Source organism: Podarcis cretensis, assembly GCF_951804945.1.
Source record: "Podarcis cretensis genome assembly, chromosome: 8".
NCBI classification, from domain to species: domain Eukaryota; kingdom Metazoa; phylum Chordata; class Lepidosauria; order Squamata; family Lacertidae; genus Podarcis; species Podarcis cretensis.
In genome coordinates, this window is record NC_137177.1 from 1417336 (window position 1) to 1439635 (window position 22300).

At 43.1% G+C, this 22300-nt stretch overlaps 1 protein-coding gene across 1 annotated transcript; it reads left to right on the top strand.

The window, feature by feature from the left end:
* Nucleotides 1–312: 312 nt before the first annotated feature.
* ALKBH6 (alkB homolog 6) lies at nt 313–20927 on the top strand. The gene is made up of 7 exons (XM_079985759.1): nt 313–451; nt 2556–2685; nt 5392–5460; nt 8903–8963; nt 15026–15177; nt 16370–16486; nt 18907–20927. The coding sequence occupies exons 2-7, from the start codon at nt 2632–2634 to the stop codon at nt 19177–19179; spliced, it is 726 nt and encodes a 241-aa protein (XP_079841885.1). The 5' UTR covers nt 313–451; nt 2556–2631; the 3' UTR covers nt 19180–20927.
* Nucleotides 20928–22300: the final 1373 nt, after the last annotated feature.

Genomic DNA, 22300 nt, shown 5'->3' on the forward strand with positions numbered 1-22300 from the left:
TGCTTCCTCCAGGCCCCCAAAGGAACCCAGGAGTCCTGGCCCCTATCTTTCCCCCAGACAATCAAAAGAACCCAGGAGTTCTGGCCCGCCTCCTTTAACCAGATCTTCAAAAGAACCCAGGAGTCCTGGCCCCTATCTTTTCCCCAGACAATCAAAATAACCCAGGAGTCCAGCCCCTTCTCCTTTCACCAGCCCTTCAAAGGAACCCAGGAGTCCTGGCTCCCAGCGTCCTTTGCTCTTCAAGAACACCCACGCCCCTCCCCACCAAAGACGCATTTTGAGCAGCCAGACAATTGATTGGTTCACTAGACTGAAGGAAGGCGGGACCTACAAAGCTCAGCTGTTTACTGATCCTTCCCGCGGAGGCTTTGCCCGCTTTCTTTCATTGGATGGATGCAGCTGTCAGTCAACGAGCTACCCGGAAATATCATCTTGCTGTCTGCTGGAATGAGTGAGTATGCATGGAGCAAAAGGGCGGGAGGAGTTTGCAATGGGGAGGGGGCGGCTCAGGACTCCTGGGTTCCTTTTCCTGCCCTTGGGAGCCCTGCTATAGGGCTTAGGCGTCCTGGCAAGGCTTGGCTCAGTTGGAATGGGGGTGCTTCCATTGCACCCCTTATTCCCATTTGCAAGAATGTCCAGCTGCATGGCTGGACCTTTTATTGAGGGTGAAAAAGGAGAGCACAAAATATGGTCTGAAGCTCAACATCAAAAAAACGAAGATCGTGGCCACTGGGCCCATCACCTCCTGGCAAATAGAAGGGGAAGAAATGGAGGCAGTGAGAGATTTGACTTTCTTGGGCTCCATGATCAGTGCAGATGGTGACAGCAGCCACGAAATTAAAAGACACCAGCTTCTTGGGAGAAGAGCAATGACAAACCTGGACTGCATCTTAAAAAGCAGACATCACCTTGCCAACAAAGGTCCATATAGCTAAAGCTCTGGTTTTCCCAGTAGTGATGCATGGAAGTGAGAGCTGGACCATAAAGAAGGCTGATCGCCGAAGAATGGATGCTTTTGAATTCTGGTGCTGGAGGAGACTCTTGAGAGTCCCATGGACTGCAAGAAGATCCAACCTCTCCATTCTCAAGGAAATCAGCCCTGAGTGCTCACCGGAAGGACAGATCGTGAAGATGAGGCTCCAAGACTTTGGCCACCTCCTGAGAAGAGAAGACTCCCTGGAAAAGACCCTGATGTTGGGAAAGATGGAGGGCACAAGGTGAAGGGGACGACGGAGGACGAGATGGTGGGACAGTGTTCTCGAAGCTACGAACATGAGTCTGACCAAACTGCGGGAGGCAGTGGAAGACAGGAGTGCCTGGCGTGCTCTGGTCCAGGGGGTCACAAAGAGTCGGACTAAACAACGACTGAACAACCACCACAACAACAACCAGCTGCATGGCAGGCAGAACTTCAGCAGGTTAAGCTGTTACTCCAAGGTAGTATCTACACAACAGCCACAAGGGATGTGATGCTTCATCGTTTTTTTCAAAGAATTCCCTTGCCGCCCTTCTAACATCAGTTTTCAAGGCCATGTGTAAATGAAAAACGAATATGCAAAAATGCAACCAAGGCATTAAAACTGTTGTAAAAAGCATCTCTAATTTGGGGGTGGGGGGTGGGGAGGAGGGGGATATGCAAGAGTCCTTTAAAGCACTGTTTAAAAGTCTGAGGATAAAGTGGCAATTATAAGTCAAGGTGATGCAAAGCCACAGAGAGGTCGCTGCCCCAAGGAGCTTCCAAACCAAGGGTAGGCAATTCAGAGAAGCAGCGGATAAAGGGGAAGGGGGGGATATAAGAGGCTGGGGGAGATAAGAGTAACAACAGTGTGACACGGCAGCTAAAAAAGCCAATGCAATTCTGGGCTGCATCAATAGGAGTATAGCATCTAGATCAAGGGAAGTAATAGTGCCACTGTATTCTGCTCTGGTCAGACCTCACCTGGAGTACTGTGTCCAGTTCTGGGCACCACAGTTCAAGAAGGACACTGACAAACTGGAACGGGTCCAGAGGAGGGCAACCAAAATGGTCAAAGGCCTGGAAACGATGCCTTATGAGGAACGGCTAAGGGAGCTGGGCATGTTTAGCCTGGAGAAGAGGAGGTTAAGGGGTGATATGATAGCCATGTTCAAATATATAAAAGGATGTCACATAGAGGAGGGAGAAAGGTTGTTTTCTGCTGCTCCAGAGAAGCGGACACGGAGCAATGGATCCAAACTACAAGAAAGAAGATTCCACCTAAACATTAGGAAGAACTTCCTGACAGTAAGAGCTGTTTGACAGTGGAATTTGCTGCCAAGGAGTGTGGTGGAGTCTCCTTCTTTGGAGGTCTTTAAGCAGAGGCTTGACAACCATATGTCAGGAGTGCTCTGATGGTGTTTCCTGCTTGGCAGGGGGTTGGACTCGATGGCCCTTGTGGTCTCTTCCAACTCTCTATGATTCTATGATTCTATGATTCTAGGGCTGGATGTGAGTAAATGTCTCCAGTAGGAAAAGGCCTTTCTTGAAAGTAGGTCATTTCCCATGTCTGATGTGCTGCTGCTTTTGTCTTTCCCAGGTGAGCAACTGGGTGAGGCTCAGGGATTTGTGATGGAGTGAGAAGAAACGAAGAAAGCTCAGCTCTCTGTTCTGAGATGTCGGCAACTTCTGATGGGATCATGGCTCTGGAGCCGTTTCGTGTGACGCAGGTACCGTCTTGTCGGAGGGATGCTTTTTCCTAGAGGGTTATTGGAACGTCTTTGCTATTGATTAGGAAGCTTTGTGCAGTGTTACCTTGGTTCTCAAACTCAATCCATTCCGCAAGTCCGTTCCAAAACCAAAGCGTTCCAAAACCGAGGCGCGCTTTCCCATAGAAAGTACAGTGGTACCTTGGGTTACATACTCTTCAGGTTACATACGCTTCAGGTTACAGACTCCGCTAACCCAGAAATATTGCTTCAGGTTAAGAACTTTGCTTCAGGATGAGAACAGAAATCATGCTCTGGCGGCGCAGCAGCAGTAGGAAGCCCCATTAGCTAAAGTGGTGCTTCAGGTTAAGAACAGTTTCAGGTTAAGAACAGAACTCCAGAATGAATTAAGTACTTAACCCAAGGTACCACTGTACAGCAAAATGGACTAATCTGTTCCAGACTTTTATAAACAACCCCAAAACAGCAATTTAACATGAATTTTAGTATCTAACGAGACCATGGATCCATAAAATGAAGGCAGTAAACAATGTACTGCAGTCACACAATCAATCAATCAATCAATCAATCAATCAATCAATCAATCAGTAGCTGAACCGGGTTCCACACAGTCACAAAAAAAGAGCTGCAGAAAGAAAAACGCAAAATAAATAGCAAAAACAGACAGACCTCAGCGTAACACTCAAAACACAAGTGTGGCACTCAAATTGGAAGCGTAACACTCAAAACGGAGCACTTTCAGCTTCCGAAAAAGGTTTGCAAACCGGAACACTTACTTTTGGGTTTACAGTGTTTGGGTTCCGAGTTGTTTGAGTACCAAGGCGTTTGAGTACCAAGGTACCACTGTATTATGTTCAGTGATAGGAGTACACTTGTTCACAGACACACACACACCGTCATGGATTTGTCTAGAGGCGGTGAAGGTTTTCCCAGGAAGCAGATGAGCACAACCTACTTTTAATGCTACATATCAAGCCATAGTTAAGTCACAAGGGACGTCACACCTTTCCGCTCACACCTGGTGAGCGACGTCTCATTCTCTAGGACAGGAAGATGAAAGAAACTTGAACACCTTTTGGTCATTCTGGGGCTGCTTGTTATCTGGTTAAAGATAATAGTAAAGATAAAGATTAAAGATGGTTAAAGATTGCCGCGGGTTGGACTAGATGACCCTCAGGGGTCCCTTCCAACTCTAGAATAAAGATCATGCGCCTGTTTTGCATCTCATTTTTTCAGTTTTGTATTTTTAAAGTAAAACATTGTTTGCTAATTTAAAAAAAAACTAAGTCAGGTTTTAATTTGTTTAGTTTGATGAATGAAAATGATATCTGTCAGAGCTGCCTCCAGGTCCCAGCTCACAGAGGACCAACGCTAGGCTGTAGTTATGTACAAAAGTCTTTATTGAGGTTCAGTTTCCATTTTAAAGCCGCAGCGTGCAGCTCTACGTCTCGACCTTAGACCGGCGAAGTCCCGTCTGAGTCTCCGCCCCTTCCACACCAGTTTAAGACTCTAGCCTTGCTCCACCTCTTCCTAAGTTCCTTTCTCCTCTGGGCCCTCCTGCCCGCTAGGGTTTCATCCTTCCTGGACTCCTCTGACGCTGACCCTGATGATTCTTCCCCCTCCTTCCGGCGGGCTTTAGGACCTGGTTCCCTATCCGGGCTACCTTCTGTGCCGCTCGCCTGTACCTTTGAACTTGGCGCGCGCGCCCAGCCTGCAACTTTCCTCTTGACCGTTCCCTCGCTCTCCGATGGAGGCGTGGTCAACCCTGACTCCTCTTCTCTCGCTGGTGGTGAATATGTGGGCTCTGATACCTGGGACTCCTCCCCCCCACTACGCTCTGGTGGGGAAGCTGGTCCTGATTTCCAACTGCTGCTCTGGGAGTCCCCGCTGGCCCCTTGCTTCTGGGGTGTCCCCCTTGGGTCGCCCCTTGCCCTGCCCATCGGCGCCCCCTTCTGTGAATCTTCCGATTCGCTGGAGAGGCTCATGGAATCTATCGGGCTGCTGTCATCTTCTCCTACGCTGCCCTCGGATTGCTCCCCCTCGCTCTCCATCTCCTCTCCTCCCTGCGCTCCCGCTGAGTCCCTGACAATATCCTTTATGTTTTGAGTATGAGTACATATTCAATAAAAGTTTGCCATTTTAAAAACAAACCTATGTGCACATTAATGAAATGTGCTGCAAATGTCTATGAGCAGTATAGATTGGGGTGGCGGTTAGAGAGAAGAGACAGAATAATTATCCCAAAGAGGGAGAAACAGACAAAAACCTCCCCAGAATTTGATCCCCTTCTTCTTTTTCTTCTTTATTAAATTTCCATACCGCCCTTCATCCACAAGGTGATCTGCAATATTAAAAAACACGAAAATATATACCATAGTAACAATACCCCCCACCCAATTTAAAAGTCCATCGGTTCTTTAATTAACCAACATTATCAACAGTTGTTTGATTAGCCAAAGGCCTGGCTAATGAGCAACATTCTCAAAACCACCAAATATTAAATGCCAGATATTTTGTACAGAGGGGAAATCTTCATTTTATAGATATTATTCATTTTTCATACAGAGAGCCATGATTCTGACTGAGGAGGAGCATGCAAAGTTCCCTAATTCACATTGCAGCGGCTAGGAGGTTTTTTTTGGGGGGAGGGTTCTTCCCATAGATCTGCATTTTTGTACTTTTCACATTTTCTCTTTTCGTATGCAGTCTCCACCAGCCGCTTATTATGTTCCAGATTTCATCACAGAGGCAGAGGAGGCGTACCTTTTGCAACAGGTGTGCGCACATTTATGTTCACCTTTGTGCGGTGTTTTAAGAACTGTCTCGTTGAATTTGAACTGAGTGGGGGGGGGGGAGAGACCTTTTGGCCTCTATGGCTCACATGCATATCAGGATCTGCCCCATTGGCCAAATTTGACAAAATCCCTTTCAGTGTGATCTTAAAGGGAGACTCGCAAAGGCTGATGAGCAGAGATCAAATCCTGCTGTTTAGGCTGTGCAATCCTGGGAACAGGTTTGTGCTGCCAGTACATCAGCTGGTGTCAATGGTGATGTGCCAACTGATGTGCCCATGCTTTGGAGGAAAACAGCCTGCTGAGCCAAAACTGGCCTTCAAACCAGGGGTTCCTCACCCCAGGATGTCTTCAGCGGTGACCAGCCAGATGCCTCTGGGTGGCCCCAAAGCTGGGCAAACTGCCAAGGGTCATCTTATATTGTGACCCCTGTAGGATTCCTGGATCCTGGCTGTTGACAGACATGTCCTTCTGAGCTAATCTTTTTAAAAATCTGCTTCCTTGTCATTGTTGTTAAATTTGTCTTGCACATTTTCCTCCCCGAGGCAGCAAACATCAAAGTGGTATAGCAGTTAAAGCAGCCATATGGTATACTCTTGACAGCTATCAATATCAAATTTGCCAGGAACAGCTATCAGGTTGCGCATGGTGTTTCCAATGATATACACAGAGCTCAGTTCTCTTCCTGCTTTCCCTCTTTCTATTTCCCTCTTTCTCTCTCTCTATAATGACTGTTTAGGGAAGTTTTTAATGTTTGATGTTTTATCGTGTTTTAAATATTCTGTTGGGAGCCTCCCAGAGTGGCTGGGGAGACCTGGCCAGATGGGTGGGGTATAAGTAATAAATTATTATTATTATTTTTTTATAATAATTTTTATTCATTTTTCAGACAGATAATAAAAACAATATAGAACAATATAGCTTCAAAATCATCATTTCATACCCTTCTTTCTTTTGACTTCCCCATACCTCCCCATCCCTGCATCCTTGTTTAATGGTTCTTTAGCAACCCTTAGGTCCATTGTCTTAATTCCCTTTCATAAAGTTTCCTTTAGTATTTTTTTGATTACTGCTGCAATTCTTTACCTCTTACCCCCTGACATCTTAACATTCCTCAATTTTACAATTGTTTTTAAGATATATTTTAAATTTCTTCCAGTCCTCTTCCACTGTCTCTTTCCCCTGGTCCCGGATTCTGCCCGTCATCTCGGCCAGTCCCATAAAGTCGATCACCTTTGTTTGCCATTCTTCCAGAGTAGGTAGTTCTTGCATCTTCCAATACTTTGCCAGTAGAATTCTTGCTGCTGTAGTGGCGTACATAAAGAAAATCCTATCCTTCTTTGGCACCGATTGGCCAACCATGCCCAAGAGAAAAGCCTCTGGTTTCTTAGGAAAAGTCCACTTAAGGACCTTCTTAATTTCATTATAGATCATTTCCCAGAAAGCTTTAACCTTTGGGCAGGTCCACCAAAGGTGATAGAAGGTGCCTTCAGTCTCATTACATTTCCAACACTTATTATTAGGCAAATGGTAAATTTTTGCAAGCTTGACTGGGGTCATGTACCACCGATAGATCATTTTCATAATATTTTCTTTTAAAGCATTACATGCAGTAAATTTGATACCGGTGGTCCATAACTGTTCCCAGTCAGCAAACATAATATCATGACCAATATCTTGTGCCCATTTAATCATTGCTGATTTCACCGTTTCATCCTGAGTATTCCATTTCAACAGCAAGTTATACATTTTTGATAAGTTCTTAGTATTGGGTTCCAACAATTCTGTCTCTAGTTTTGACCTCTCTTTCTGAAATCCTATTTTCCTGTCCTGTTTAAATGTCTCATTTATCTGATGATAATGCAACCAGTCTCGGACCTTAGGCTTTAGTTTCTCATAACTCTGAAGTTTCACCCTTTCACCATCATATTCTAGAATCTCATGATATTTTGGCCATTTAGAGTCCATATTAAGCTTTTTTACTTCCCTAGCTTCCATTGGTGACACCCACCTAGGGGTTTTACTTTCCAGCAGATCTTTATATCTAATCCAAACATTATACAATGCTTTCCTTACAATATGATTTTTAAAACTTTTATACACCTTTACCTTGTCGTACCATAAGTATGCATGCCAACCAAAGCTATTGTCGGCATGCAAACCAAAGCTATTGTCGGGGTATAAGTAATAAATTATTATTATTATTATTATTATGACTGATTTCCAGCCTTAGATCACCAGAGATAATTTCTGGTGCAACATTACAATAGGCAGAATTCACTTTCCACGCCTCCCTGTCGTTCTTGACAAAGTTGTGATGGAGAACATAAATGTTCCAACTTGCGGACTTAATATAGAACAAGAGAACAAGAAGAACATGCATTTAGAGAAGATTGGAAAACATTTATTGAATATATGGGAAATAATGGTGTACAGCTTATTGTACTCATTACATATTTGCTCAATCGAGCTTCGACTTCCCGCCCTCTCGTCTCCATAATTCGTTATCACCTCTTAGCATTTTATACATTTTCCTATTTACGTTTCACTCCTGTTAATCACAAATTTTTAAATTAATATAAAAAGGTACAAATCCTTGGCATTGCATGTTGACAACCCTGCTAGTGTTGTTAATTGCTTGCGATTGTCCTTCACATATTGTACAAATTTACTCCAGTCTTTTTGGAAAGCTGGATCGCGCTGGTTTCCGATTTTCCTGGTCAGCCTTGCCAATTCCGCAAAGTCCATCACCTTCGCCTGCCACTCTTCCAGCAATGAGATTTCCCGTTGCTTCCATTTTGGGGCTAAAAGAGTTCTTGCTGCTGTTGTCGCATGCATAAACCCTTTTATCAAATCAAATCAAATCAAATCAAGTTTTATTGTGGCAAAAGCCAGCGACACAGAACACCACAAGATCAAACAAAAGGAAATCAACAACAGCATCAAGGGAAAAAAAAAATTACACAAGGGAACTTCGCAGTGTGCCATTCAACAAAAGAGACTTACGCTTCCTGATTGCTAAAGTGCAAAATTTGGCCACCTCATATGATATTGAGCTTGAGGAATCTTCCAGAAGGTATTTTCGTAGAATTTTGGGGGAGGATTCCAAATAATGTTGAAGGGGTATAAATTTTGATAAAAGCGGCAAAATAAGTTGAACTCGTTCTTCACTATAGAATTCGCAAAATAGAAGGATGTGAGTGACAGATTATACCTTACTAGACATACAGGGGCAGAGACGCGCATGCATTGGTACCCGCGTAAACCCTTTTATATCTCTCTTTGGGATCTCATTCCCTACTATACCTAACAGAAATGCTTCTGGGTTTTTCACAAATGTATTTTTAAACATTATCTGGGTGGTACTTCTTCTGATGCCTGCAGTTTCCATGTGAATATCTTGCTTTTTCCCCCACCGCCTGCAGGTTTATGATGCCCCCAAGCCCAAGTGGACTCAGCTGTCGGGGAGGAGGCTGCAGAACTGGGGTAAATGTTGCGTGCGGATGCCGGAGGGGAACCTCACTGCCCTCTTTAATCGTGTGGATCCCCATTCACTCCTATAGCGCACAAAGGAGGCTCAGAAGGCCAGTGTACAGTGGGGTCAGCTTTCTTCAACGGCATGAAGGAGGCTCAGGCAGGGGCGAACAAAGGCGTCATGACACCCGGGGCGGAGCATTGCTACATAGGGCTCACATGCGATGCACATGTGCTGTACATAGTGGCTTGCTGGCGCCACTGCTCCAGCGCCGTATGGACGGTGCCGGGATCCCTCCATCGCTGCTACAGCCGCGAACGGAGCATCCTCTACATGCGGCTGTAGCGGCGATGGGAGGGATCACACCCTTGTATGTACAGCACTTGAACGGCACCGGCACAAACCGCTATGTACAGCGCATGTATGACGTGATTACATACAGTGCATGTGTGCAACGCCACACATGCGCTGTACATAGCGGTTTGCCGCCACCTCTCCAGCACCATAGGGACGGTGCTGGGATTCCTCCATCGCCGCTACAGCCGAACGGAGAATCCTCTACATGTGGCTGCAGCGGCAATGGAGGGATCCCATCCTGTCCTTTCGAGCGGCGCTGGTGGCAAACATACAGTGCATGTGTGGCGGCGTTACGTACAGCACATGTGTGCGACGCCACACATGCGCTGTACATAGCAGTTTGCCGCCAGTGCCGGGATCCCCGCAGGGTGCCTTTTTTGTCACCCCCCCGACATGGCACCCGGGACGCACTGCCCCCCCCCCCAACTGCGACACCACTGGGCTCAGGCGGCTATTTTGCTACACATCTGCCCCTAATCTCTGAAAAAATCCCCACTTGGCAGGGTGATATACAGCGATATCTTGGTTTTTGAGCGTCTCGGAAGCCAAGCGTTTCCGAACGCCAAAATCCCGGAAGTAATGGCTTCCGTTTTTGAACACGCCTCGGAAGCCAAATGGTTTCTGCTGCCTTCCCCCAATTTTCTCCGTGGACTTTGCAGCCAGCCCTGTGCAAAAGACTGGAAAGGAGAGGATATCCCATCTAAATCAGATTGGCAAAACAAATTAAGGGAATGCGCTGAACTGGCGAGATGATATCACCAAGGTTGAGAGACATTGCAGATGAAAAAATTATCAGAGAATGGGACATATATACAGAGTTTATGTACAAGAACACTGTCAAATTACCAATCCGTTTGGCAGGTTTTGACCGAACTTCTGTGTGTAAAATAGAAAAATTTGATGAAACTCAAAGTCAGACAACATGGAGAAGTCTTAGGCAAGTGCGTATTTAAAGAATTTAATCAGGGAACGCAAGGGGAGGATTGGAGGTCAAGTTAAATTGAATTATAAAACAATGTACAAAGCAAGGATCAATTAGGGAATGAAAGATTGTATACTTTTGTTTTTATCATCAACTGATCTTCTTTGTTATGTAATGTAATTTTCAACCAATAAAGCAGTAAAAAGAAAAAGAAAAATCTTTGCAGCCAGCCCTTTGCGCCTCAGTTATTGGAACATTTTTGGAAGTCAAACAGTCTTCTGGAACGGATTACGTTTGACAACTGAGGTCCCACTGTATAGGCCTCTCCTCACACCAAAAGCTAGTTTAGTGGTTAAGAGCGTTAGATGTGGACTTGGAGAGGTGAATCCCTTGTTTGCTGTGAAGCTTATGAAACACCATTTTGCCAGGGGGAAAATGAGGAACCCCCACCTCATCCTGACTTTCTTGACAGAAGAGCAGGATATAAATATTATTATTTTTTTGAGAAAGCTGGACTTGGTTTGTTCGTTCACCCAGTTGTGAGTCAGGGTGGATAAAAATCAATAATTTTAAAAATTAAAAAAAAATATATTTTTTTTACTTAAATCAGATTTTTTTTATTTAAATCAGATTTTTAAAATAAAATTCTTTTGGAGGAAAAACCTTTCTAAAGATAGTTTTCTATTTAAGTTACATTATAGTCCAAAGGCTATTCATCAGGAAATAAGGAGTTCTTTAAAGTTTTTCATATGTGTTAAAAAGCAGTCTAAGGTTTGTTTGTTTTTTTTAAAAATCGTTTAACCACATCAGTTAACAAACATGGATACATACATATGTTATTGTTTTAGTTAAATAAATTGTTTAAATTGTTATTAAGGAAATGATTATTTTTCCCCTTCCAATAAAGTACGGCAGAAAAGTTGTCCAAATATAAACAACAATTTCATAATTATCTATGGATTTCTGATAGTATAACCAAATCAGTGATTTTTTTATATAACTTTAAAAACTACTCTGAAAATTTATGATTCCAAAAATGAAAGCTTCATCTGGTTGTAAATTTTAAGAGGATGCTGGCAAGGCTGAACGTTTCTGTAAAAAAGAAAAGATTTAAATCAAGTCTTACTGACTAGTGATTTAAATTGATTTGATTTAAATCAAACCCACCCTTTTGGGAGTGCTTAAATCTGGACCAGAACACACACAAAAATATATTGAATAACCATGAAATACCAAATCAAGTCCCATTCCCCCTGCAGTCTGATAACTTGCAACATGAGGTGAATAAAATTGTGAATTGCTGAGGAATTAAACCAGGCATGTCCAAAGTCCATTTTGGGGGCCTAATCCGGCAGTTTATTTCTTGGGGTAAAATCCTAAAAAACACCTCAACAGCTTCAATCCCAAAAAAAGCTCAATAACTTTAATCCTTAAAAAAGGTCAACCATTTTGCTTGGCCCCCACGGCCCTTCACTTCATCAAATCTGGCCCTCTTTGAAACAAGTTTGGACACCGCTGAATTAAACCAATGGCAGCTAAAACGCTTAAAAAACACACACACAGTCACTAACTAAAGTGAAGCTGAGGTAACAGCATATTCAAAGTTTAAGAATTACAAAAAGAAAAGAAGAAGAGATACAAAATACAAAAACCAAAGAGTATAACAACATCAAAGAAAAAATGAAAAAATACACTCACTTAAACAAAAAAAACCAGATTAAACCTTTACAAAACTTTCCTCCTTAACTTATTTCCTTGACCTCCTCGCACCTCCCATTTTTGTATTCTAGTTCAAATCGTTATTTCTGCAAATCCTTCCAACCTTATTTTCATTTAAACAATTTAATTTTTAAAAAAACCACTTTTACTTTGTACAATCTTAACTCTCACTCAAACCTATATACCAATACTTATTCTTAAAACATTTTTCTAAGGTCGAAAACGATTCCCTTCCACAAATTTCCCAACTCTCATAAAAAACAAAAAAAGACAAAAAAGCAAATCATATTGTATATCCTTTGAGTTTCCCATTTCCATTCCACCCACACCCCCTTCCCGGTTTCAGTCCCCACCAGAAGTCCATCAACTCAGAAAACCATTAGCCCGGAGGTAGAAATTCACACAGCTGTCGACTTTTCCCTTTTTTAAAAGGGAAATTCCCTTATTCCGAATAGGATTCCTCGCAAGAAAAGGGAAAAGTTGACAAGAAACGTGGGCTGACTCAGGAAACCATGACGTGGCCTTCCAGATGTGGGAGACCGCCATGTTTTGAGTCAAGAGACACGTTTGTTGGAGTGTGGCTGCCATCAACCTTGACGTGACAACCCTCTACCCCTGTTACAAACAGTATTTTATTTTATTTTATTTTATTTTATTTTATTTTATATTTTATTTTTGAAACAAATTTATTGGGTTTTACAATTTTATATACCGCACAATCATCAATATCACAAAAAAAACATATTTGAGTCTCAATCCCCTCCCCTGACTTCCCTCAACTTCCCTTTCTGGTTCTTTAAATGTTTGTTTTTCCTGCCTGTTTTATTCTTAATTTTGTAACCTTTTACCTAAATATTATTATATTCTTATCATTTTCGTACCGTATTTCCTGAATCACATCTTACATTTCATTATTTTCCCAATTATAACGTCTTAACTTTATATTTATTTTCTTAATCGTAAGTGTTGACTCAAATCCTGCTACTGAGTCCACTTCTTTACAGTATTTCTGTAGATACAACATAAATGATTCCCAATCCTTTTTTTCAATTTTTTAAAAAATTCCCAATCCTTTTTCAAGTCTCCTTGTCCTTGTCTCTCGGTCAGCTTCGCCATTTCAGAGTATTCTATCAGCTTTTCTTGCTATTCTTCTTTCATTGATATCTTGTCGTCTTTCCATCTTTGGGATAGTAATATCCTAGCCGCTGTTGTAGCATATATAAATAATTTCTTCCACTCTTTTGCCATTTCATGGCCTATAATACCTAACAAAAATGCTTCAGGACTTCTAACAAAGTTGTCTTAAACGTTCTTTTCATTTCCTTTTAAATGATTTCCCAATGGCTTTTGATTATTTTACAATCCCACCACAGATGGTAAAACGTGCCTTCTTTTTCTTTTTCTTTTTCTCTTTCTCTTTCTCTTTCTCTTTCTCTTTCTCTTTCTCTTTCTCTTTATCTGTACTTTTTTGCCATTTTTTCCGGGGTGATATACCACTGATACGACATTTTCGTACAATTCTCTTTTCAAAGTTCCACAATCAGCAAATTTTAAATTCACTTTCCACAGCTTCCCCCAATCCTCCATTTGTATATTGTGTCCTAAATCTTGTGCCCTATAGACTGTATTTTAATAATAAATCTTTATTGCGGTCCAAAGACCCGTAACGTAGATTCAGAATAAAATACAGATTCATGCAGACAGCAGACAGAGGAGGACTGAGGCAATATTTATTTAGTCTTGAGTATGATGATCTTTGATACGTATGACTACTGAAAGAAACTTTGCCAAGGCCACCGTAGACAGTATTTTAAATCTATGGTGCTTTTTTTTCCTTTGCTTTTTTAAAAAAATATTTTTATTAAAGATTTTCTTGATTTACAAAGGTGTGTGCAATATCTCTCGTATTTTTTTTTCCAAGTAACGCTTTTTTTTTTTTTTACAAATCGGTTTAATTTGTTGAGACATTAGGAAGAATAGGGGGAGATATGTCTGAGTTTGACAGTGCAAGCGGATACTGATAATAATAATAATAATAATAATTTATTATTTATAGGCGTTTGCATAGTCAATGAAGCATAGTCAATTTTTCATAATCAATCTCCAACATACATTACTACAGCTTTTGTAAATTTTTGGTGTTATGTACTGAGTTGAATAGGATCCAAAATGCAGCAGTCTGATTGGTCCTAGAACAATAGGACCCAGAATGCAGCAGTCTGATTGGTCCACATGAGCCACCCAATCCAGCTCCAAGTGGAAGTGAATCCACAGCCTGATTGGCCTACAGGTGAATCCTGGAATTGGCCAATCACGTGGGGCCCATTGTGTAAATAATGTATATAAGGCAGACATTCTGGGGGAACTTTCATTCCTCCTCACCACTATGAGCTGAATAAAGAGCATGAAATCCACACTTGACTCCGAGTATATTTCACCATCCGTCCTTTTTAATCCCTCTCTTTTAATCTGCAAGGGTTAAAAATTGCTTTTTAAAAAAAGAAAGAAATGAAAGCAGTGATTATGGAGGCGTGAATTTTTCCTTCCCCTCATCCTATCATATAAATAATAAATCACAATAATCGTCATGGATAGAATAACCAGAAATACAAACCTGCTTTCTCCCAGAGACCAGGCCTCTTTTTTCGTGATAAGGAAAGTGAGGGACAGCACTCACTTCAATGCAACGTCGTATTAACCTCCTTGCCAACAAATCAAAAATGAATGTTCACGAAATCGCCAACGGCGTCTAATCTCTCTGAAAATAAATCGGGGTGAATGCTGATTGAACGGGTCGTCTGGAAGGGCTCCAGGACACTGTGCCGCAACCTGTTGAGATGGGGGTGGTGGGTGGGGGGAAAGATTTATCAGGATATTATTTTTAGCCACCCTTGTCAAGTTCGAAAGTGCAGGGCCCTAGATTGTTGTTTACCACCTGTATTGCATTTTCATTACATTCTCTCTTAAAGAGTATGATGATCTTTGATACGTATGACTACCGAAAGAAACTTTGCCAATGCCGCTGTAGACAGTATTTTAAATTTGTGGCTTTTTTTAATCCTTTTTCCCCCTCAGGAGGGCTGCCGCACCCGAAAGGGATGGTTCTGGAGAAGCTGCCCGCCTGGCTCCAGGCCTGCGCCGACAAAGTGTCCTCCCTCGGCGTTTTCGGAGGGAAAATGGCGAACCACGTCCTGGTCAACGAGTACCACCCTGGCGAGGGCATCATGGTAACCAGCTGCCTCACACATGGCGCCCGGGATCAAACCGCAGAGATATCCTTAAGGCTCTTCGTACAAATCATGCCATGTCTGGTGGCCTCGCCTCAGAAAAGGCTGGCACTTACGTTGGGAAAGGTTCAGAAATGGGGAAAACAAAATGGCCCCAGGGATGGCGCAACCGTGCTTGGGAGGGGAAAAGCAGCAGTTAAGGGACTTTTTAGTTCAGAGAAATGGCGAATAAGAGGTGACCTGGTCGCAGGGTGGATAAAAATCAATGATGTTTTTTTAAAAAATCGAAAAATTTGATTTTTTAAAATTTATATCGGATTTTTTTTATTTAAATCAGATTTTTAAAAATAAAATGCTTCTGGAGGAAAAACCTTTCTAATGATAGCTTTCTATTTAAGTTACGTTATAGTCCAAAGGCTATTCATCAGGAGATAAGGATTTCTTTAAAGTTTTTCATGTGAGCTAAAACTCAGTCTAAGTTTTTTTTTAAAAAAAAAAATACCCAAAACGTTTAACCACATCGGTTAACAAACATGGATACATATTGCTATAATGTTATTGCTTTAGTTGAATAAATTGTTTAAATAGGAGCCAACACAACACAAAACACTCTTGCTGTACGTAGGTTTTATTTTATTTGTTTTTTTATATTTTGGAAATGTACATCCAGAGTTTTTTTGCCTTTAATTTTTTTGGGGGGGCCCTAAGGGACGCAGGTGGCGCTGTGGGTTAAAGCCTCAGCGCCTAGGGCTTGCCGATCGAAAGGTCGGCGGTTCGAATCCCTGTGGCGGGGTGCGCTCCCGCTGCTCGGTCCCAGCGCCTGCCAACCTAGCAGTTCGAAAGCACCTCCGGGTGCAAGTAGATAAATAGGGACCGCTTACCAGCGGGAAGGTAAACGGCGTTTCCGTGTGCGGCTCTGGCTTGCCAGAGCAGCGATGTCACGCTGGCCACGTGACCCGGAAGTGTCTCCGGACAGCGCTGGCCCCTGGCCTCTTGAGTGAGATGGGCGCACAACCCCAGAGTCTGGCAAGACTGGCCCCTACAGGCAGGGGTACCTTTACCTTTACCTTTACCTTTAAGGGAGTGGGGCCCTAAGATATAGCTTGTTTAGCTTCTACGTAAATCTGGCACTGCTTTGGGCGGAAAAATATCTCCTTTCCCCTCTCTGACATTGGGTCTCTTTTGCCCGTAGCCTCACGAAGATGGTCCCCTCTATTTCCCCACCGTCACAACCATCAACCTGGGGTCTCACACCCTCCTCGACTTCTACCATCCCATCAGCAGAAGGCAGCAAACAGAAGGCGGAGAGGTAAATAATACAATAATACTGGGCAAGAGGACGTCTCCTCCAGCCCCATTTCATTTCATTTATTTTTTAAATATAATTTTTATTAAATTTTCTGTTTTACAATTTAGAATCCTCCTTTAAACATCCTTAAAATATCAGTGACTTCCCTTCTTCTCTTTCCTTTTTTTTTAAAAAAAATAGTATTTATTCAAATTTTAAAGATTACAAAGATAAAAAAATAAAAGGACAAAAAAATAAAAATAAAAAAGACAGAAAAAATACAAACAATTGACAAAAAAAACAACAGATCAAACCTTTACATAACTTTCTTTCCTTTGCTTATTTCCTTGACCACCTCACACCTCCCTTTTTTGTATTCTAGTTCAATTAGATGTTTCAGCAAATCCTTTCCAGCTTTGTTTTTATCCTAATAATTTATCTTAATATACTGTAATTCTCGTCTTTCACCAATTAAAAAATCAATTTTAACCTAATCCTTTATATCATTTCTGCTAAAACCACATTACTTCATTCCAACAACCTTCTAACATTCCTTAATTTTGCAATGTTTCTGTAGATAAACTTTAAATTTTTTCCAATCTTCTTCCACCAACTCTTCACCTTGGTCTCATCCTTCTTCTCTTTCCATGGTTCATTTTGCAAGTCATGAATCCCTGCATATTTTACATAAACGAAACCATTCAGTATTCCATTATTACATCCATCAAAACCTATTTGCACTGTTGAATTTATGTTAATGCTGCCAGCATTTTCAAGTGTACACAATTTCCCCCCATATAATCAATAAACATGTCCCAATCTTCTCTAAACGTATGTTTTTCTTGTTCTCTTATTCTATATGTTAAATCTGCAAGCTGCGCATATTCCATCAGCTTAAGTTGTCATTCTTCATTAGTTGGGACCTCGCTCCTTTTCTATTTTGGGGCTAACGAAACACGGGCCGCAGTAGTGGCTTACATAAATAACCTTTTTTTGACACCTGGGAATTTCCGTTTGAATTCTCCCCAAGTAAAAGGACTCTGGTTTCTTTGGAAAAATACTTTTAAACATTTTTTTCAATTCATTATGGATCATTTCCCAATACTCTTTTACCCTTTTACAGGTCCACCACCTATGAAAGAATGTACTCTCATCTCCAGCGCTTACCTGATTCAGTCTTATACGTCTTAGCAAACCTACTCAGAGTTAAATGCCATCTGTAAATCATTTTCAAGTAGTCCAGTCCCATTTCCGCTGCTTGGCAGTTAACTGGTTCTGGCCAGAGCTGCGGGGAGTGTTGGTTAGCACTGCCACTCCGATATGGGCAGCTCAATTTCTGCTGGACGTGAGGATCAGGGAGTTCAAGGGAGGCCCAGTAATAATTGCCATTTAGAGGAACATGGGAAGGTGCCTCATTACCAAGCCAGGTCATTCATCCATCTAGTTCAGTGCAGTCTGCACTGACTGGCAGCAGCGCTTCAGGGGTTCAAGCAAAGAGAGTCTCCCAGCCTTAACCTGGAGATCTGGCCTTCTGCATGCAAAATAGATGCCCTTTCAATGACCTATGGCTGTTTGAGTCCCCATTGATAGCCTGCTTGCCACGTTAACCATGCAAATTATCTGCCTGTTATTCCCCCCCCCCCCCCGCCGCAAAAATTGCATCTTTCTCCGCTGTTCTAGGTAGCTGCTGTTGCCCTGATCCTAGCTGTGCTTACATCGTGTAAAACGGACAGGCAGAACCCACTTACAGGTGTCACCAGGCAATTCCAATGCTACTGCCTTTGCTTGGGCATATTTTGGAAATGTGGGTGCGTGGAATTTGGGTACCATTTAGCAGTAAGAAGCAACAGATATATCGGGATGTGCGGGGGGGGGGGGAATCCCCCAGCGGCAAACCCAGGGGATGGAGTTGTGTGGCACAATAATTTGATGAGCGCTGCTATAAAGCACACTTCCATTTCTGCCTGCATGCCAAAATGTATTGCTCTCAGGCTGCGCACATCTTAATAATAATAATAATTTATTATTTATGCCCTGTCCATCTGGCTGGGTTTCCTCAGCCACTCTAGATGGCTTCCAACAGAATATTAAAATACAATAACCTATTAAACATTAAAAGCTTCCCTAAACAGGGCTGCCTTCAGGTGTCTTCTAAAAGTCTGGTAGTTGTTTTTCTCTTTGACATCTGACGGGAGGGTGTTCCACAGGGTGGGTGCCACCACCAAGAGGGCCCTCTGCCTGGTTCCCTGCTTCTCGCAGCGAGGGAACAACCAGAAGGCCCTCGGAGCTGGACCTCAGTGTCCGGGCAGAACGATGGGGGTGGAGACGCTCCTTCATGTATACTGGGCCTTTGAGGCCGTTTAGGGCTTTCAAGGTCAGCGCCAACACTTTGGATTGAGCTCGGAAACATCACAGCTAAAGGTTTTTGTTTCCCTTTCCAGGGGCCCATCCCTCAGACTGAGGATCAGCGCCACTTCTTGTCCTTGCTCCTGAAGCCCCGTAGCCTCTTGGTCTTGCGGGAGAACATGTACTGCCGCTACCTTCACGGCATCCGCCCGGTTGCAGAGGACACTGTCACAGAGAAAGTGGCCAACGCAGGCCTGTGTGATGCCGAACTTGGGGACACGTTGCAGCGGGGGACACGGGTGTCGCTCACCATCCGTCACGTCCCCAAAGTGCTGAAAACCTCTATTTTCCTGGGCAGACGGAAGTGACCGTTTTGCTTTGTGGTGGCCCACACACTGGAACGCTTTTCTGTCCACAAGCAGCTCCCTGCATGCAGAGAGCCAGCATCTCAGGGAGAAGGGTTCTAGCCTAGACTTCTCTCTCTCTCTCTCTCTCTCTCTCTCTCTCTCTCTCTCTGGGATGCAGGGAATGTTTCTGCATACAGAGAGTTTGTGGTAGTTCTTTGTTTTTTTAGTATGGAGGAGTAGTCCTCCTTGTAATCTGAAGTGTTGCAGTCCATGCTTGACCACCTCTTCTGATGTTTTGATGTTTGAGAGAGTGAATCTTAACTCAGAGAAAGACTGTGAATTGCCGGAGAGAAAGAGCAGCCGCTGTAGACTGCAAATTTGCATGAGCTATTAAGCGGGGGTGGGGGGGCGGGGAGTGAAGAGAGAGACGAGAATAGTAAGCCCTGGAGGCAAGGGAGAGGACGAGGCTGCGCTCTGGTGCGTAACATGTTCTATAACACGCAGCGTGCAATGTGCCCTGGCACATGGAATAGATGCTTCTCCCTCCAGCAAAGCCAGAGAGTCAGGCCATCCTTATTCTCTTCCCAGCAAAGAACCGTGTCTGACTTTGCTAGCAGGAGACTGGATGCCTGGGTTTGACTCACATGCCACATAGCCATGGCAGAGAGGCTCTGGCTTGCTCTGTGGGCATGTCCTTAGGCCTCCAGACCTCCCTGTTTGGCCCACAATAATAATAATAATATAATAATAATAATATTTAAACCCCACCCATCTGGCTGGGTTTCCCCAGCCACTCTGGGCGGCTTCCAACAAAACACTAAAATACAATAACCTATTAAACATTAAAAGCTTCTGCCAAACCATGCCCACCTGTCCTATAGATAAAGATGCTGATGGTTGCCAAAAGGGAGTTTGCAGGCACTGATGGTCAGCTGATTGTCGGGGCCTGCAAAGCCCTGCACTTTGCAAACCCACAAGGATCATGTCATAGTGAGGGCTTGCAAAGTGTCTTTCTGCTATCATGGTCTGATTGCAAACCACAAGGGTTCAAACATTGTGGTGTCAGGTGACTTACAAGCAGGCAGTGAGGGAGATCTATCCTGGCCCTGCCATACAGGACAGAAGTCCAGTGCCCGGCCTGCAGAACTGCAAATCTGGGCTATTGGATAGGTTTCCATCTCCTGGTTTTAACATGTTGCTCTACATCGCTCCTTATCCATGCTAGTTCTGGCTCAAAAGACCATTTCAAGTAAGGCATATTTCCACTCTTGGAAATGTTTTATGAGGAAGGGCTAGCTTTGAAGCTGGGACATTCAAATAAATGACTTGCTGGGCATGTGCTAACGTCATAAAGGTTTTGTGTGTGGTTCTTGCAAAACCCTTGTGGTTCTGAAAACCGTTGAGATCAAATGAGCTCCTTGTGTTTTGCCCCAAAGACTAAATCCACACTATTGTGCCTGAACTTAGCACTCCAAAGATGCCCTGAATCCCAGGGTACATTTCCAGTGTTCTGTCGGGGCATGTCAAAGCATCGTTTGCAAGGCCGACTTCAGCACATTGCAATCAGTGGCGAAAAATAAATGTGAAGTCAGATTTAAAGATAGCTATGGGGTGAAGAGGTTACTGAGATACAACAGTAGAAGAAAAGAGAAAGTCCATTTACAATGAGACAAAGGAGGAAATCATACAACATGCAGATATGCTGCTGACATAGAGAACTGTACGTCTGATGCACTGGAATACAAAATAAAGTTCCACCAAATAAGAAATTCCTTTTTAATAGGCGTATGTTATGGGTGATTTTTTGTCCAGTTATGGGTAAATATTATTGTACCAGCGTAGCGAGCTAGGAGAGTCAAGCGTTTCAAAGTCTTCCATAATAATAATATTTTTTTACTTACACCCCGCCCTTCTGACTTTGTTGCCCCAGTCACTCCAGCATAATATAAAAACACAGAGAATCATCAGACGTCAAAAACTTCCATCGCCGGGACCGTGAAGTGTGTCGGGGCTGCAATTTTGCCAGCTACAATCAACAGAAATACTGTAATAAAAGAGGTTTAGGTTGGACATGCTTGCTGGGCCCATGAAACAGCGATTGGAAGGACGTCACCTGAATATTATGGGCTTTCAACGTTATTTGGCCAAGGCTGAGCTGCTGGCCTCGTCTTCGTTTGTGGCAACCCATACCAAAACCCCTTGTAGAACTGAGCAGGGAGGAGGATGGGGCCAAGCCTAGAAGGCATTGGCTCTGCCTGTTGTTGACTCTGGCTCCCCCTACTGTCCGTCTCCCTGGCTTCTGCCCTACCAGCTCCATTGGCAACCAGCCCCTAGCTTCTGGAGCTTCCCCTTGCTTCTGCAGCTTGCCTTGAGGGGAGAAGAACCAGTAGGGCTTCTGCAGTTGTACATTTTTGTACATGTAGGAAACTTGAGAACTTCAAAGGCTTAAAATTTGGGGTGTTTTTCAACATACAATGAATTAAAAATACATATATTTCTGTGTGGACTGTTGCCTTTCATTCAAAACAAAGCTGTCCAGATTCAAGGCATCTTGTAGTGCGACTGGGACACAACGGGGCCATTGCAAAATCTGCAGCAGATGCAACAGCGTTTGAGGCAACTCTGTGCAAAGTTTTGTGGGAATAAACAGGGTGGGCTGCTGAGAGAGCCTGTCTACTAATTGAGCACATTTCTAAGCTGCTTAATATTTTGAAATCTCAAAACTATATGCAAAAAGAGAATATACGCACAATAAAACAGTGTTTTAAACAATTACAGCATAAAAACAGGAATTCACTAATACCAGGGTTCAGTATAATGCATCAGGGAAAGCCTGGGCAAAAGATACGCTGTCTTTACAAGAGATCTGATGCAATTGTTGGGCGATGCTTCAAATGTAGTAAAGAAAAGGGCATTCCACAGTGCAGGGGCAACAGCAGAAAATGCCCATTTTCAGGTCACTTCCTTCTGATATCCTACGATCTGGTGTTGTTTGCTATCACTCAGAGATGGAAACAGCCAGTTCCATCCTGGTTCATAACTTTACGATGTTGATTATTCCACTTGATTAAGTTTATGGCATACTGTTCATGCGGCTTATGCTGTCTGGTAAAACAAGGAGCCACCATGCACCTATGACTTC

Excerpts from the sequence above, each read along its gene's own strand:
- ALKBH6 (XM_079985759.1), top strand. The coding sequence starts at position 2,632 with ATGTCGGCAACTTCTGATGGGATCATGGCTCTGGAGCCGTTTCGTGTG. Across the intron at positions 5,461-8,902 it reads AGGCGTACCTTTTGCAACAG|GTTTATGATGCCCCCAAGCC; the intron begins GTGTGCGCACAT and ends CACCGCCTGCAG. Across the intron at positions 8,964-15,025 it reads GAGGAGGCTGCAGAACTGGG|GAGGGCTGCCGCACCCGAAA; the intron begins GTAAATGTTGCG and ends TTTCCCCCTCAG.